This window comes from Mastigoproctus giganteus, chromosome 11 (genome assembly GCF_048544385.1).
Source record: "Mastigoproctus giganteus isolate SK-2022 chromosome 11, ASM4854438v1, whole genome shotgun sequence".
In the NCBI taxonomy this organism is placed as follows: domain Eukaryota; kingdom Metazoa; phylum Arthropoda; class Arachnida; order Uropygi; family Thelyphonidae; genus Mastigoproctus; species Mastigoproctus giganteus.
This window is the reverse complement of record NC_143585.1, coordinates 17,525,900-17,544,783: the sequence shown is the minus strand read 5'-3', so window position 1 is coordinate 17,544,783 and position 18,884 is coordinate 17,525,900. Positions and strand designations below refer to the sequence as shown.

The window sequence follows — 18,884 nt, the reverse complement described above, 5'->3', positions numbered from 1 at the left end:
TGAGGGCAAAACATTGCTTTGCCTTTTTCTTATTTTTATGATTAATTTCATTTTAAATATTAGTGTATTTTGGTACTTCAGTAGCACACCTTACCAAGTATAACCTTAACTGTAGCATTAATTTGCTGCATTTATTTTGTGATAATTAGTGTTTTTCTCTAAGTAGTCTTAAAAAAAGTTTCATTTTAAGATTGCTTGGCAGTTTAAAAAAAATCAAAAATCATACTTGAACGAAAAAGAGAAATGCAAAACAATCATATAGGAATAAAAGTTAGTCCTGTAAATAAATTTGCCATCATGATAACAGTCATATTGGACATGGGCAAGCACAGCTGACTTTCTGATGCAAAACAGCTGCAGTTAAAATTAGAGACTCAAGTACTGTGTAGAAATGTTATTATTATTATTAGCCACATGGTGCAAGGAAGCCTGAGGCTTATGCTGCACCAGCCAAAAAAAAAATTTATTTCTGAATTATCCTGAGAGAGAAAAACAGTCAGAAGCAGATGGGAGTTGCCAAGAAAGAGAAGAATGATGATATCCAGTCCAGGACCCTGGGTGTGCCAAGCCCATACTCAGATGTGAGCCTCTTTTCACCAACAGCACAAGGAACTACCCTATATACGAAGGTTGGCAGGGTTGTCAAGGACACTACTGACACTATGCTGCTGCAACAGGATTTGGAAAGGTTGAGCAGATGGGCTTCGAGGTGGCAAATGAAGTTTAACATTGACAAATGTAAAGTACTACATATGGGAAACAGCAACCCCAGAGCAGCGTATCAACTCTGTGGTACTACACTGACAGTGGTAGAGAATGAAAGGGACCTGGGGGTGGTGGTGCAGGCAGATATGAAGTTCTCTGAGCAGTGCAGACGAGCTGCAAGAGTAGCTCATGGTGTATTGTCAATGATATATAGGAATTTTTCTAGCAGGGATAAGGAGGTGATTATTCCCTTGTATAAGGCAATGGTCAGGCCACACCTAGAGTACTGTATACAGGCCTGGAGGCCTCATTTCAGGAAGGATGTAGAGCTGCTGGAACGAGTACAGAGAAGGGCAACTAGATTGGTGAATGGGACAAAGGGGTTCTCTTACGAAGAAAGGCTTAAGTTTTGCAAATTACAGTGTCTGGAAACTAGGCACCAGCGGGGTGATCTGATAGAGGTGTACAAAGCCTTGAATGGTTTGAGCATGCTCAATGCTGATGGGATTCTTCCTCTAGCTCAGAAAAATCACCCGAGAGGGCATAAATTCAAATTGAGGAAAGACAGATGTAGGATAGATGTGCGGAAATTTGCCTTTAGCCAGCGGGTGGTTGGTGGGTGGAACAGACTTCCATCCCTTGTCGTGGAAGTTGATAGCCTAAATAAGTTTAAGGCTCAGCTGGACAGGTATTTCGAACGAACAGAGGGGTGAAGTGGAAGTGGTTATTTTTATTTATTTATGTTACTTTTTTTTTTTTTTTTTTTTTTTTGGCTGATGCTGCATAAGCTTGCTTTCTTGCATCAAATGCCTCTACTAATGCTAATGCTAATGCTAATGCTAAAATTCAAATTGAGGAAAGGCGGTTGTAGGACAGATGTGTGGAAGTTTGCCTTTAGCCAGCAGGTGATTGATTGCTAGAACAAACTTCCATCTGTCGTTGTAGAAGTTGATAGATTCAAGCCAGAACTTGACAAACATTTGGAGCAAGGGGATGGGTGAAATAAGGGATTTTTTTTTTTTTTTTTTTTTTTGGCTGATGCTATATAAGCTTTCTTTCTTGCATCATGTGCCCTTGCTAATACTAACATGCATGAAATGTAAACAGTCAATATTCCAAATTTTCAGTTGCTTCATATCCAAAAGTGTCTGGAGACTAGGCACCAGCGAGGTGATCTGATAGAGGTGTATAAAGCCTTGAATGGTTTGAGCATGCTCAATGCTGATGGGATTCTTCCTCTAGCTCAGAATAATCACCTGAGAGGGCATAAATTCAAATTGAGGAAAGACAGATGTAGGATAGACGTGCAGAAATTTGCCTTTAGCCAGCGAGTGGTTGGTTGGTGGAACAGATTTCCATCCCTTGTAGTGGAGGTTGATAGCCTAAATAAGTTTACGGCTCAGCTGGACAGGTATTTTGAACGAACAGAGGGGTGAAGTGGAAGTGGGTTTTTTTTTTTTTTTGGCTGATGCTGCATAAGCTTGCTTTCTTGCATCAAATGCCTCTACTAATGCTAATGCTAATGCTAATATGCTAAAAAGCATGGACAATTTCTGATACAAAACAGCTTAGAATTACAAACTCACTTAATTAAGGAATAATGCATGAAAATTTTTGACCAATTTGTCCAAGGGATTATTGAGAAAAAAAAAACTCCAAGGAACAAAAACACAGTGGAACAACAAAACTAGAAGCATAGTATTTTCATATGCTGTTTTTAAGCAGAATGCTTAAAACATTTGCCACAGCAGATGCTTGGTTATATCATCCAAAGGCAGGCACACATTATTTTCATTCATAAAGTCATGTGTTGCTTGAAAATTTTTTAATAATGGCCCAAGGAATACCCAACCTAGAAAAACAAAATTAAAAATTAAATATCCTTTTATTCTGTGGTTAAAATTCAGTACTGCAGTGTATTAATTTGCCATTGATAAATATGATGTGTTTCAAAAATCTAAAGTGCAACACCAGGGTTTGCTGTGCAAAACACAACCCTAGAATATGCAAAAGGAGAATCAGCTCTGAATCTATCTTGAAACATGCTAACAGCGGCACAATGTAAGAAACACAAATTCAAATTATGTTGATGGCACCAGAGCTTGCTATTACATGTTTTGTGGGCTGAAAAATTCAGAACATGGGGAACCCTACTCCCTCCACCCAACTAACTACATCCTCAATTGAAGAGGACTATAGACAGTTATTGATAGGAATTGAACCCAGACCTCTTGAAATGAGTGCCAGATATATTTATGCTGATGAAGCTGCCACAGAGGACTATTGTGGAGAACACAGCAATTACAATTGCAAATAAAAAGAGATATCATTTGCTGAATAAGTATATAAGACAAAAAATTATATGAAAAATTATTATTATTCAACTACAATTTGATGGGCCAGTGGGAATGCCACTACTCTCAAGTTGAAAAATGCACAAAAATAATTATTTTTATTTTGAAATATGCAATCAAATGTCATTTTAAAAGTCACTTAAGCCTTGATTTGTTGAGTACCAAGAAAGTAAAATAGTGCTAAATAAATAACAATTTCTTTGTGAAATTGGGCAATTCAGAATTAGAAATAGTCCCAATGTACTATGCATCCTACAGGATTCCTTAATTGCTGTTGTCTCACAGACAACAGCAATTAAGTAATCTTAAAATTTTAAAATTCCTTAATACATGGCCTACTCAGAAATGCTTTATTTCTGGATAAATTATTTCTTACAGTGGATATCATTTAAGTTTGTAAGTTGGAAATGCAGACTCTCTGCACCAAGGGTGGTCCTAGTATTTTCTAACGAGATTAGTTAAAGCACGGTTCTGGTAAATCATTAAGATTTAATCATCATGTATTAGTAACAAAAAGAAAAAAAAAATCCATATTATTTTGATCATAAGGGGTGGGGCTATAGCCCCCTTTAGCACTACCTGGGACTGACTAGGCTGTACATAATATTCAATCACAGTAGCACAGTAATTAACGTGCTACTTTGCAACTCATAGTCTGTGACTTTGAATACTGCCTTGGATGTCAATCAGTAAACTAACTAAAGAAAGGTTTTAAGCTTATGTAGGGGTTGTTCTTTTATTTAAAAAACTATTAGAAACTTCATTATTTCAGAATTTACTGAAAGCAAATTCTGAAATAATGAAGCAATATTCAAATCATTATATCAATACTGTTAAAAGATATGCATAGAGCAAAGCTGAATAACAGTACTTCAGTTAATAATGATCTATTATAAAATATTTAAGGGCAAAGGCCTCACGCTACGAGGTAGAATGACTAACATGTAGGTAAGTGCAAAATCATCATTTTAGTGTAGCCATCTACAAAAGTAGTTAAATTAATTAATTAAATTGGCATCATTTTGGTTATATCTCATATTGTGAATGCCTTCACAATGAGTTGCCATGGTATTGTACTACCTCAAATAAATAACACTTCACCAGTGGAGAAGACTACTGTTATTTATCCTCAGTGGATACCACCACCCAGAAGGCACCGTTTCAAAGCTTGTTGGCTTCTCTTCGGTGGGTGGGCAGGCACCCTGGTGTTGCTGTTGTTGTTGTTGTTTGGTTTTTAGGAGCATTAGCAACTAAGGCCATATTGCTCCGGGATATGCGGTGGTCATTCTCTGACCTTTCCGCATTTTCCGTATTTGGTGGTGACGGGCTCGAACCGCGGTCTAATCAAGAAGCGTGTGCTACACACTGCTGCTCCTTCCCACCTGGCTACGGAGGCGCCCTGGTGTTGCAATAGTGACAATTTGCAATGATGGCATTTTGCAACTATTTGTAATGATGCCAATTTAATTAATTAATTTAATTACTTTGGTAGATGGCTACGTTAAAATGATGCTTTTGCACTAACCTACATGTTAGTCATTCTACCTCATAGCATGAGGCCTTTGTCCTAAAATATTTTATAGTCTATATCACTGCACACCATCGGGCATCTCTCATATTGTGAAGTTATACTTCATAACTGGGTTGTCACTATTGCAACACCAGGGTACCTGCCCACCCACCGAAGAGAAGCCAACAAGCTTTGAAACGGTGCCATCTGGGTGGTGGTATCCGTTGAGAATAAATAACAGTAGTCTTCTCCACTGGTGAAGTGTTATTTATTCGAGGTAGTACAATACCATGGAAATTCGTTGTGAAGGTATTCACAATATGAGATATAACCAAAATGATGCCAATTTAATTAATTAATTTAACTACTTTGGTAGATGGCTACGTTAAAATGATGCTTTTGCACTAACCTACATGTTAATGATCTATTATCAAACTAAGTAATCGAAGTAATGATAGCGAAGAATTCTACACTAACCACACTACAGCACAATCTATGCCATTCTATGCTCTTTTTCAAGACCTGAAAAATCAACTAAAAATGACATGAATGCAATAGGAGTGTTATGTCAGGATACAAGTTACATGCTTATTTCTGGAAATCCAATCTTGTGTTTAAGAAATCCACTAATACTAGTACCAATGTCTATTCCACTGGAGACTTGAAACATTCCTTGGACCCTGAGATAAGAACCGAATGTGACATGAATTTACACAGAAACAACAACTGAGTAAGCACTTTCAAAAAAAAAAATGTGGATTAATAACCCATACCTTTTTCAATGAGGTAACTCCATTAAAACAGGTAATTACTTGATTCATTTCCTAATTACTCTTTGTTTGAACAGAGCATAATAAATGTTATTTTAAAAATTCTGTTGGATGTCTTTATTAAAACAAGAAGCTTGCCTGTACTATCCTTGTACTGTAGAATAAACTTTGTTATAGGACTGTTTCCACTGAAAGAAGGACTCCACATCACTGTAACTGTGCGACTTGTCAAATCTTTCACTTTTAGATCAACAGGGGGTGCAGGGGCCTCTAAAAATATATTATTCCTTAATTATAATTCATGACACAAAAGACTGTTTTGATATTATGCCAACTTTTTTCATTTACTTATATGCTTTTAAGTTGTCCTAATTTGATATCTAAAATATATTAATGAGATTAGCAGAAATCAAAACTTATTGTGAGCATCAAGAATTGCTCTTGAATTGCAAATATTAAGTCTCAAAATTAAACTTTTAATAAATATTTATTAAATTGTGGATATTTGATCCTTAACTGTGACAAAAAAAAAGGAAATGAAAAGCAGCATAGTTTTGGAAGGCAAAGCTTTTCCAGGATTTGATTAAATCAATCTTAATTTTATAATACTCAGTATTAACTGAAGTTAGGATAAATCAATAAACAAAATATATATTTATTATGTTGAGATAAATATTTATTGTTTTGAGGTAAGTATTGGGGATGCAGGAATTTTATCAGCAAAAATTGCTGCTTCTCTTCAATGACAATAACTGGTGTTAATGCTATGGATAAAGGGGTAGCAGGAGACAGTAGTTATAAATGGCTACTGAACTTTGTGGATCAATGTTATTAGTGAAGTCCATAAAGGACTTTGTGCTGGACCTCTTACCATCTTTAGTATTTACGAAAGATAATTAGGAAGCCATATGAAGTTTAATATCTAAGTTTGCTGATGATACAAAAGTTAGCAGGATTGTTAATGACATTAATCAGAGTATACCCCAACAAGACCTGGATAAATTAGGTAGATAGGCTAATAGTAGCACCTGAGTTTGACATTAATAAATGCAAGGTGCTGCATTTGGATTGCAATAATTCCAGATCATAGTTTTGTATGGTGTGGGATATTTCTGGTACTTTTTGCTGGCATCTACTAGTATAGCAGAACCTCTGGTGGATGTGGGGATTTGTCCATACATTGGTATGATATGACTATAGCTGTGGCCCACCTCCTCATGGCACTGATGGCTGAAATTGAAATTGAAAATGGATGGCTGAAGTATAGATCATTGGAAATTTGTATTCAGCCAGAGTGTGATTGTTTGCTGGAATAAACTTTAACATATTATTTTTGGAAGTAGGCAGTTTAAAAAAAATTAAAGGTTTAGGAAAATTATTAAAATATATGAGCAAATGAAGTGAGTAAAAGGTTTGTTTTTTCTGCAACTCTATAAGTTTTGTTTCTTTTCATCATTTTGCCAATATTAATACTATTTGTATCTCTAATGTATGTTAGCAGCATGTTAGAGAGGCAACAAGAGGGAGTAACACCCTTGATCTGATTATCAGCAGGAATTATTCATGCATTAAGAATGTACAGATAAAGGAACCACTAGGTAGCAGTGATCGCAGTGTACTGATGTGGGATTTACATAAAGATGTAACTACCGTCAGGGGCAAAGGGAAGAGTTTTTCATTTTCATAAAGGTGAATACAGTGGTCTCAGAGATTTTTTAAGTTGCATACAATGGGACCAACTGATGTTGTTACCAACAGCAAATTCTAAATAGGAAGCATTTAAGGAAGTAATTTTGGAAGCTATTAGGATTTTTGTTCCAACTAAGAAATACTGTTCTAGGTTTAGGCCCAAATGGATGTCAGATGAACTAATGAGACTCGTGGCAGAGAAGAAAAATGCATGGGATGCATATAAATTATCAGGCAACACAGAGGCCTATGTTAGATACAAGCTAGTCTGTAATCAAATCACAAACGAGGTTAGGCAAGTGAAGGCAGATTATGAGAAATCTTTGGCAAAGAATGCACGAAAAGACAGATTTACTTATATAAACTCTTATAGGAAGGAGATGAATCAGATTGGTCCACTTGATATCAATGGTTTGACTGTAGATGATCATTCTCAGATAGCTGCCAAACTAAATGAGTATTTTGCATCTACATTCACACTTGAGGAGTTATTCAATGAGGAGAGGGCCAGATGTTTATGAAACTCTAACAAGGAGTTAAATGATTTTGCAATAACTGAGAGAGCAAAGTGGAGGAGAAATTGTTAAAGTTAAACATAAGAAAGACATCTGGGTAGATGGGATCTATCCAGTTATATTAAAGGAGATGGCAAAGGAAGTAAACAAACCCTTAGCCATAATTATGAGAGCAATTTTGGACCCAGGGGAAGTCCCCACAGACTGGAGATGTGCAAATGTATCTCCAATTCACAAAGGGGAATGAAAAGGGTGACATGACTAATTACAGACCTGCTAGTTTGACTTCTGTTCCAGGGAAAATAATGGAGTCACTGGTTAAAGAAGCACTGCAGGATCATCTAGACAAGACTTCAGTTATAGCTCGGACACAGTATGGGTTTGTTAAGGGGAAGTGTTGTCTGACTAATTTGATTGGATACTATGATGTGGTCACAAAAGAACTGGATGCAAAGAATAATTTTGATATCATATATTTGGATCTTAGAAAGGCTTTTGATACTGTTGCACATGGAAAACTGCTGCACAAATTGGAGCAGTGTGGCATTGGAGGCAAATTGCTGCTTTGGATAAAGGGATGGTTGAGTGGGAGAAGACAGAGACTGGTAATCAATGGACACTGCTCTTTGTGGACTAATGTTATTAGTGGAGTCCCCATTGTTGTTTTCTGTATTTATTAATGATACTGATGAAGGTAAATCAAGCTTAATGTCAAAGTTCGCAGGTGATACAAAGGTTGACAGTGTTGTTAATAACAGTATGCTGCTGCAACAGGATCTGGAAAAGTTGGGCACATGGGCTGAGAAGTGGCAACTGAAGTTTAACATTGACAAATGCAAAGTACTTCATATGGGTAACAGTATCCCCAAACAAATGTACCAGCTGGGTGGTGTTACACTCAGGGTAGTGGAGAATGAAAGTGACCAGAAACTTTAAAAGCAGAGAGTATTAACACTGTAATAATCAGAAATAGCAATGTAAATTGTAAATACTGTAATTCTCTACATGAGGAATATATAAAAGAAAAAATACATCAATATTTACATTAAAGGTTGATACATCCTCTGTCTTGTTCTTCCATACTAGGAAATACAGTAATCAGTAAATATAATTCCTTTACACATAAATTTATAGCTCCTATTAAATACAGTAATCAATTTACCTTGGATAATCAGCTGAATGTTTGTTTCATCAGCACCAAACTTATTAGTCACTGTGCATGTGTAGAGAGCTGAATCATGCCTACCAGTAGAGGTGACAGTAAGGTGAGAAAATATTTTTCCATGTGAAGACTCTTCCTTCACATGGTACCTATACAGAAAAAAAAAAAAAAAAGTTATTAAAGCAAAAGACTTCAGAATTGAAATTCTACTACCTAAATTAAAGAATTCTGCATGAAATGGAGCTTAGATATGATGAGTATCACATAATGAGATATCTTCAGTGATACATTTACACCTAGTCTCTGCATAAAGGGATGGTTGAGTGGGAGGGGAGGGAGGGAGAGAGAGAGAGTGGTTATTAATGCACACTGCTATGGATATATGTTATGGATTAATGGTATTAGTGGAGTCCGCCAGGGTTCAGTGCTGGGCCCATTGTTGTTTCTATGTCTAAGTTTACAGATGATACAAAGTTGGAATGATGGTGGTTCATGAGGGTAAGCTATTGAAACAAGATCTATAAAAATTAGGTAGATGGGCTGGGAAATAGCATTTAAAGTTTAACATTGACAAATGCAAGGCAATGCATGTGAGTAGCAGTAATCCCAGATTAACAAAAGAATTGTGTGGTACTACACTCAAGGTAGTGGAAAATGAAAAAGACCTGGAGGTAATTTTGCAGTGAGATATGAATTTCTCTGAGCAGTGCAGACACACAGCCAGGACAGCTCATGAGGTTTTGTAAATGACATACAGGAACTTTGCTAGCAGTGTTAAGAAGGTGATTATCCAACTATACAAGGCAATGGTTTGGCAGCATCTAGGTTAAACATACAGGTCTGGAAGCCTCATTTTAGGAAGGATGTAGATCCACTGAAGTCTGCAAATTGCAGTATCTAGAGACTAGGCCCTGCAAGGTGATCTGATGGTGATATTTAGGGCTTTGAATGGATTGAGTGGGCTCAATGCTGATGGCATTCTTCCTCATGCTCAGACTACACATGTGAGGGAGCATAAATTCAAATTGAAGAAAGATGGTTGCATGTGACCACTAGGTGGCAGTGATCACAGTGTGCTGAAGTGGGATTTACTGAAAGAGGTAACTACCATTAGGGGTAAAGGGAAGGGTTATTGCTTCCGTAAAGGCGACTACGATGGACTGAGACAGTATTTAAATTCTATACAGTGGGACCAACTGATGATGTTACCAACAGCAAATTCAAAATGGGAAGCATTCAAAGAACTTATCTTGGAAGCTACTAGGCTTTACATACCAACTAAGAAATATTGTTCAAGGTTTAGGCCAAAATGGATGTCAGATGAACTAATGAGGCATATGGCAGAGAAGAAAAATGCATGGGATACTTACAAATTAACACATGACACAGAAGCCTATGATAGATACAAGTTGATATGCAACCAAGTTACAAAGGAGGTTAGGCAGGCGAAGGCAGATTACGAGAAATCCTTGGCAAGGGATGCAAAGAAAAACAGCAAAGAGTTCTTTACTTATGTAAACTCTAGAAGGAAGGGGATGAATCAGATTGGTCCACTTGATATTGATGGGTCAACTGTTGATGATCCTGCTCAGGTAGCTAACAAACTAAATGAATATTTTGCATCGACATTCACACATGAGGAGTTATTCAGCAAGGGGAATGCCAGAGGTGTATTCAACTCTAGCAGTAAGCTACAGAATCTTGAAATAACTGGGAGTAAAGTGGAGGAGAAACTGTTGAAGATAAACACAAGAAAGGCACCCGGGGTGGATGGGATCTATCCAGTTATATTAAAGGAGGCAGCAAAGGAAGTAAGCAAACCCTTAGCCATAATTATGAGAGCTTCCTTGGACTCAGGGGAGGTACCCATAGACTGGAAATGTGCAAATGTGACCCCAATTCACAAAGGAGGATCAAAGGCTGACACAAGTAATTATAGACCTGTGAGCTTAACTTCTGTTCCAGGAAAATTAATGGAGGCACTGGTTAAAGAAGCACTGCAGGATCATTTAGACAAGACTTCAGTTATAGCTCAGACACAGCATGGTTTTGTTAAGGGGAAGTCTTGCCTGACCAACTTGATTGGATACTATGATGCAGTCACAAAAGAACTGGATGCAGGGAATAACTTTGATATTATATACTTGGATCTTAGAAAGGCTTTTGATACTGTTGCACATGGAAGACTGCTACACAAATTGGAGCAGTGTGACATTGGAGGCAAATTGCTGCTATGGATAAAGGGGTGGTTGAGGGGGAGAAGACAGAGAGTGGTAATCAATGGACACTGCTCATCGTGGACTAATGTTATTAGTGGAGTCCCTCAGGGCTCAGTGTTGGGTCCATTATTGTTTTCTGTATTTATAAATGATATTGATGATGGTATATCAAGCTTAATGTCCAAGTTTGCAGATGATACAAAGGTTGGCAGGGTTGTCAAGGACACTACTGACACTATGCTGCTGCAACAGGATCTGGAAAGGTTGAGCAGATGGGCTGAGAGGTGGCAAATGAAGTTTAACATTGACAAATGTAAAGTACTACACATGGGAAAAAGCAACCCCAGAGCAACGTATCAACTCTGTGGTACTACACTGACAGTGGTAGAGAATGAAAGGGACTTGGGGGTGATTGTGCAGGCAGATATGAAGTTCTCTGAGCAGTGCAGACGGGCTGCAAGAGTAGCTCATGGTGTCTTGTCAATGATATACAGGAATTTTTCCAGCAGGGATAAGGAGGTGATTATTCCATTGTATAAGGCAATGGTCAGGCCACACCTAGAGTACTGTATACAGGTCTGGAGGCCTCATTTCAAGAAGGATGTAGAGCTGCTGGAACGAGTACAGAGAAGGGCAACAAGATTAGTGAATGGAACAAAGGGGTGCTCTTACGAAGAAAGGCTTAAGTTTTGCAAATTACAGTGTCTGGAGACTAGGCACCAGCGAGGTGATCTGATAGAGGTGTATAAAGCCTTGAATGGTTTAAGCATGCTCAATGCTGATGGGATTCTTCCTCTAGCTCAGAAAAATCACCTGAGAGGGCATAAATTCAAATTGAGGAAAGACAGATGTAGGATAGACGTGCGGAAATTTGCCTTTAGCCAGCGGGTGGTTGGTTGGTGGAACAGACTGCCATCCCTTGTGGTGGAGGTTGATAGCCTAAATAAGTTTAAGGCTCAGCTGGACAGGTATTTTGAACGAACAGAGGGGTGAAGTGGAAGTGGGTTTTTTTTTTTTTTTTTTTTGGATGATGCTGCATAAGCTTGCTTTCTTGCATCAAATGCCTCTACTAATGCTAATGTTAGATGTGTGGGAGTTTTTCTTCGGTCAGTGGGTGGTCGTTTGTTTAACAAACTTTCCTCTGTTGTTGTCGAGGTGCGTAGTTTGAATAAATTCAATCCAACAAATAATGGGAGGAATGGACAGGTGACTTGGGAAGGTTTTTTTTTTCTTTTTTCTTTTGGATGATGCTTTATAAGTTTCCTTTCTTGCATCATTTGCCACTACTAATACTAATATTAACAGACATAATAATCAATGTCTCAGTAGTTCTTTAATCAAGGTTTATGCATATAATTAATTTTATATAGGTGAATAATCTTGACTTCTAACCTTTCTTGGCATAAGCACAGACGGGTTCAAAGCCGCTAAGTGGATTTTTCTTATTTATTGATTTGAAATTATTGTTTTTCTAAAACTTTTGATTTAAATTTAGTAGTATAGCATTATTTTGTGATATCCTGATTAATCTGGTGTATTTATTCTTTACTCGGCCTTGTAATTGCATAAAAGTATCGGTAAGGGTATCAAATCCACATGTTACAAGTTACAACTCTGCTGAACGAGACGTTTTTTAGCCATATTTAGCCGCTTATTGAATATTTTTTACATCAAATTATTTTTTGTAAGTAGCTTATAGACCTAGTAAGGATCGTTAGTTTATTCTGAATTGAGACAGCGAGATTTGAAAGTTAATTAATACTTAAGTGTCCATAGATTACCGTTCGTAACTTCCCGCCGTTGTCTTTGTCATACGATCGTTATATATCGAACCTAGATAGCGTTAGTATAGTATAGGTTAAAATATCTCAGCGATCGGTAAAATCTATTAAACTTGTTGAACTTAGCTGGCATTTAAATTGCACTTTTAACTAAATACATATACCGACTTAGATTACAAACGTAATATAATTAATTAATACATAACTGATACGGAAGTTATATAAAGGGAACTCGAAGATAATTAATACTTTTTAACTAAATACATATACCGACTTAGATTACAAACGTAACATAATTAATTAATACATAACTGATACGGAAGTTATATAAAGGGAACTCGGAGATAATTAATACTTGACACAAAAAATATATATATCCCGTTATAACTGTGTTGGGAGATAAGTTAGGGATATAAACTGAAATTGAAATTTTATTTAAATTAAAAGTAATCATGACTCAGACTAGAGCAGCAAAACAAAAGGCTCAAGCTAATGGAAGTGCTGTGGCCCAGAGGAGAACTGAGGGGGGCAGTTGCCTTCTGAATCACAGCCTTCTAAAATGCACAGCTTGCATGATGTTTGTGGAGCACTCAGGTACGGGACATGATATTGCCATGGGGGATGTCTTTGTGTGTGTGCGCGATGCAAGGAGTCTATCGAAATCAGGCAACAACTCAGCGTTCTTATGGGCCTATAAGAGAGCTTGAAGGACAGGGTGGATGCCCTCGAAGGAACTAAATTGAGGGGGCCATCAAGCTCTCAGCTGCCCACATCAACGCCAGAGCTTGCACTTGGTCATCGTGAAACACAGCGGCAACCCCCAAAGCAGAATGCGCTGGTCCCAAAGGAACTAGTACTTGTTGGCGACTCTATTGTCAGGGAAACGGGGAACATGCTTTGTAAAAAGGACAGGTGGAACAGGACCAGGGTATGTCTGCCAGGGGCAAAGGTTGATGACGTTGTAGAGCAGATATCATCTTTTAAGGGCACACAAGGTGATATAGTTGTACATGTTGGCACTAACGATATCAAGAGTAGGAGACAGGCAGAATTGCTTAACAAGTACAAGTCACTGTTGAAAAAAAGCCGTGAAATAGGGTTGAATTTGAAAGTGTCTGCAATTCTGCCCAGACACGATAGGAGGGAGTATATGATGAGAGCCTTGTCGATCAATTCGGCCCTGGAAAGATTGTGCAAGGCTCAAGGGGTAGAATTTTTTTCAGCCTGGACTGTACTTGTTAACAGGAGAGATTGCTTCTACAGGGATGGGATACACTTAAATAGAAAGGGTGCAAGAATATTTGCTGATGCTATCGAGGCAGTGTTAGGTGGGTCGGAAAACTGCTAGCTTGGGGGGATACAAAGACGAATAGATTAACAGTAGCCACTGGCAGACGTGAAAGAGATTCTTGCACTGCTTCTATTGGAATGAGCAGAAGCCTGAAAAACAAGATTCAGGATATTTCAGAGACTGCTGGGAGTCATTGCGGTACAAGTAAATACATGGGTTGTGTTAGGGTAGCTAAGAATAGAAATAGGTGCATGTATACTTGCATGTACACCAATGCTAGGAGTTTAGTAAATAAATTTGATGAATTTGAGGTATGGCTCAAAACATCAGAGGCAGATATCGTTGAGATATCAGAGACTTGGTGTCACACAGATATAAGGAATGCAGAACTGGAATTTGGGGAGTACAACGTCTACAGAAAGGATAGACTGGATACGAAGGGAGGAGGGGGGGTTATGCTATTAGTTAAGAAATACATAAAATCCAAGGAAGTGAAGCCAGTGGACATTGCTGGACAGTGCAGTGTCGAGTCAGTTTGGTGTGACATAAGCATTGGGAGATCAAAATTGAGTAGGAGTGTGCTATAGGCCTAATGACTCTGATGAGTATAATAAGAAACTGTACAGGGAAATAGAGTGGGCTAGTAAATCAGAGAGTCTTATAATGGGAGATTTTAATTTCCCAGATATTGACTGGAATTTGGGGGCTGGTCACTCACACACTAGCAAGGCTTTTGTGGATTTATTGGATGATTGTTTTCTACATCAGCATGTTCGGGAGGCAACTAGAGGGAGTAATACTCTAGATTTGATTATCAGTAGTGATTCTTCATGCATTAAGAATCTGCAGATAAATGAACCACTAGGTAGCAGTGATCACAGTGTTCTGAAGTGGGAGTTACTCAAAGAGGTAACTACCATTAGGGGTAAAGGGAAGGGTTATTGCTTTCGTAAAGGCGACTATGATGGACTGAGACAGTATTTAAATTCTATACAGCGGGACCAACTGATGATGTTACCAACAGCAAATGCAAAATGGGAAGCATTCAAAGAACTTATCTTGGAAGCTACTAGGCTTTACATACCAACTAAGAAATATTGTTCAAGGTTTAGGCCTAAATGGATGTCAGATGAACTGATGAGGCATGTGGCAGAGAAGAAACATGCATGGGATACATACAAATTAACACATGACACAGAAGCCTATGATAGATACAAGTTGATCTGTAACCAAGTTACAAAGGAGGTTAGGCAGGCGAAGGCAGATTACAAGAAATTCTTGGCAAGGGATGCAAAGAGAAAAACAGCAAAGAGTTCTTTACTTATGTAAACTCTAGAAGGAAGGGGATGAATCAAATTGGTCCACTTGATATCGATGGGTCAACTGTTGATGATCCTGCTCAGGTAGCTAACAAACTAAATGAATATTTTGCATCGACATTCACACATGAGGAGTTATTTAGTGAGGGGAAAGCCAGAGGTGTATTCAACTCTAGCAGTAAGCTAGAGAATCTTGTAATAACTGAGAGTAAAGTGGAGGAGAAATTGTTGAATATAAACACAAGAAATGCAGGGGTGGATGGAATCTATCCAGTTATATTAAAGGAGGCAGCAGAGGAAGTAAGCAAACCGTTAGCCATAATTATGAGAGCTTCCTTGGACTCAGGGGAGGTACCCACAGACTGGAGATTTGCAAATGTGACCCCAATTCACAAAGAAGGATCAAAGGCTGACACAAGCAATTATAGACCTGTGAGTTTAACTTCTGTTCCAGGAAAATTAATGGAGGCACTAGTTAAATAAGCACTGCAGGATCATTTAGACAAGACTTCAGTTATAGCTCGGACACAGCATGGTTTTGTTAAGGGGAAGTCTTGCCTGACCAATTTGATTGGATACTATGATGCAGTCACAAAGGAACTGGATGCAGGGAATAACTTTGATATTATATACTTGGATCTTAGAAAGGCTTTTGATACTGTTGCACATGGAAGACTGCTGCACAGATTGGAGCAGTGTGACATTGGAGGCAAATTGCTGCTGTGGATAAAGGGGTGACTGAGGGGGAGAAGACAGAGAGTGGCAATCAATGGACACTGCTCGTCGTGGACTAATGTTATTAGTGGAGTCCCTCAGGGCTCAGTGTTGGGTCCATTATTGTTTTCTGTATTCATAAATGATATTGATGATGGTATATCAAACTTAATGTCGAAGTTTGCAGACGATACAAAGGTAGGCAGGGTTGTCAAGGACACTACTGACACTATGCTGCTGCAACAGGATCTGGAAAGGCTGAGCAGATGGGCTGAGGGGTGGCAAATGAAGTTTAACATTGACAGATGTAAAGTACTACACATGGGAAACAGCAACCCCAGAGAAACGTATCAACTCTGTGGTACTACGCTGACAGTGGTAGAGAATGAAAGGGACCTGGGGGTGGTTGTGAAGGCAGATATGAAGTTCTCTGACAGTGCAGACGGGCTGCAAGAGTAGCCCACGGTGTATTGTCAATGATATATAGGAATTTTTCTAGCAGGGATAAGGAGGTGATTATTCCCTTGTATAAGGCAATGGTCAGGCCACACCTACAGTACTGTATACAGGTCTGGAGGCCTCATTTCAAGAAGGATGTAGAGCTGCTGGAACAAGTACAGAGAAGGGCAACAAGATTAGTGAATGGAACAAAGGGGTGCTCTTACGAAGAAAGGCTTAAGTTTTGCAAATTACAGTGTCTGGGGACTTGGCACCAGCGAGGTGATCTGATAAAGGTGTATAAAGCATTGAATGGTTTGAGCATGCTCAATGCTGATGGGATTCTTCCTCTCGCTCAGAATAATCACCTGCGAGGGAATAAATTCAAATTGAGGAAAGACAGATGTAGGATAGACATGCGGAAATTTGCCTTTAGCCAGTGAGTGGTTGGTTGGTGGAACAGACTTCCATCCCTTGTCGTGGAAGTTGATAGCCTAAATAAGTTTAAGGCTCAGCTGGACAGGTATTTTGAACCAACAGAGGGGTGAAGTGGAAGTGTTTTTTTTTTTTGGGCCGATGCTGCATAAGCTTGCTTTCTTGCATCAAATGCCTCTACTAATGCTAATGCTAATGCATCTGACAAATTTCTCTATTTCTGTAGGTGTGTTACTTTTCTTCTAAAGAGCTCCTGACTCAACACAAATTCATTCAATCATGCAATACTGTTCCCATGGCATCCCACATACTAGCAGTAGTGCTTCCAACACAACCCTCTTAAACTCCTAGACTCTATCCAAAAGAGAGCAGTCAGATTAATTAATTAAGTAACCATTGCTTACAAGATCACTCCACATCCTATTATACAAATGTTCAGTTTTTGCTACATGCCTTTTCTGTGTATATTTCTATGGGCACTGTTCTTCTGAATTAGAATCTGCAAATTTGCTTCTTTTTTTAAATCACTCACGACACAGGCATCAACTAGTTAACATCCATTCACAGTTCAACTCCAAACTCACTGAACTACCACCAGATATGAAGTTCTCTGAGCAGTGCAGACAGGAGCCAGGGCACTTCATGGGGTTTTGTTGATGATTTACAGGAATTTTGCTAGCAGCGAAAAGAAGGTAACTGTTCCATTGTATAAGTCAATGGTCAGGCCACACCTCGACTATCGCATACAGGTCTAGAAGTCTCATTTTAGGGAGGACTTGGATCCATTGGGATGAGTACAGAGAAGAGCGATGAAATTAGTAAGGGGGAAAAGGCTTCAGTTCTGTAAACTGAATTGTTTGGAGGCTAGGCACCTGTGAAGAGATATGACAGGTCTTTAAGGCTTTAAATGGATTGAGCAAGCACAGTCTGATGGAATTCTTCCTCTTTCTAAGACTACATAAATTTAAATTAAAGAAGGAGAGTTGCTGGATAGATGTGCAGGAGTATGCCTTCAACCAGCAGGTAGTTGACTGTTGTTGCGTAGTTTGAATAAATTCAAGAATTAAACAAAGAACTTTTAAAACTAGAAGAACAAGACAAACTTACCATTAGAGGGAATGCATTGATTATATGGAAATTTTTTTTTTTTGACTGATGCTGTATAAGCTTGCTTGTTTTCTTGCACCGTTAATACTATTAAAACTAAATACTAACTTTTCCGCTTCCTCGTTTATCCTTTCTACTACTACCATTTTTGCAGCAACCTTCCTATATGTATTTCCTGAAAATTACAATCTACAGAAATAAATCTGATCACAACTAATATATTCTCAACCCTCACATACTATCAGAGTACTACAGGGTTTTAATAACTTTCGTGTATAAGATTATCAAAAAATAAAAGTAAGATAAATTTCAAAATTTCTTTATATTGTGCTATAAGGACTTCAATTTCATCTGAAATAACTTTCATTTACAGTCTAGGTGTATAATTTTTGATATATACATTATATTAAAAAAAAACATCAAGAAGTTATATTTTTAGATATGATACATACCTTTTATTTGTAGTGATATCCAAGGACTGTTTATCTTTTTCCCAATTTACAGTAAGTGGTAGTTCACCTGTAGCTTCACATCTTAATGTAATATCCTCTCCTTTCACTGCAGATTGACTTAGAAAATTGGTTTCTAACCTTGGTGGAACTTAAAAATGAATAACGAATCGGTTAAATATATAAATAATCAATATTACTTAAAAATAAAAGTGAAATTATTATATCTTATTTTTTTATAAAATAACACACACACACACACACATATATATATACAGGCATACCTCGGTTAACGTTACCTCTGATAACGAAGCTTCGATATAACGAAGTCCGCAATTTCAAGCCCCATTTAACATAAAAAAAAATATTCCAGTTTAATCACCTGAAATCTAAACAAACTGACGAAATTACGGAAACCTTTTGGGC

General features: G+C 38.0%; 1 protein-coding gene across 5 annotated transcripts in view; it reads right to left on the bottom strand.

The window, feature by feature from the left end:
* Positions 1 to 18,884, bottom strand: part of LOC150077751 (cell adhesion molecule Dscam1-like) — a 351,950-nt gene that overhangs the window by 103,827 nt on the left and 229,239 nt on the right. For all 5 annotated transcript variants that reach the window (XM_090385498.1, XM_090385494.1, XM_090385495.1 and 2 more), the window contains exons 13-15: positions 18,462 to 18,609; positions 8,706 to 8,854; positions 5,478 to 5,609 (exon numbers count right to left, since the gene is read on the bottom strand). In XM_090385498.1, the coding sequence (XP_090241624.1) occupies positions 5,478 to 5,609; positions 8,706 to 8,854; positions 18,462 to 18,609 (429 nt within the window). The remainder of the gene's footprint in view (positions 1 to 5,477; positions 5,610 to 8,705; positions 8,855 to 18,461; positions 18,610 to 18,884) is intronic.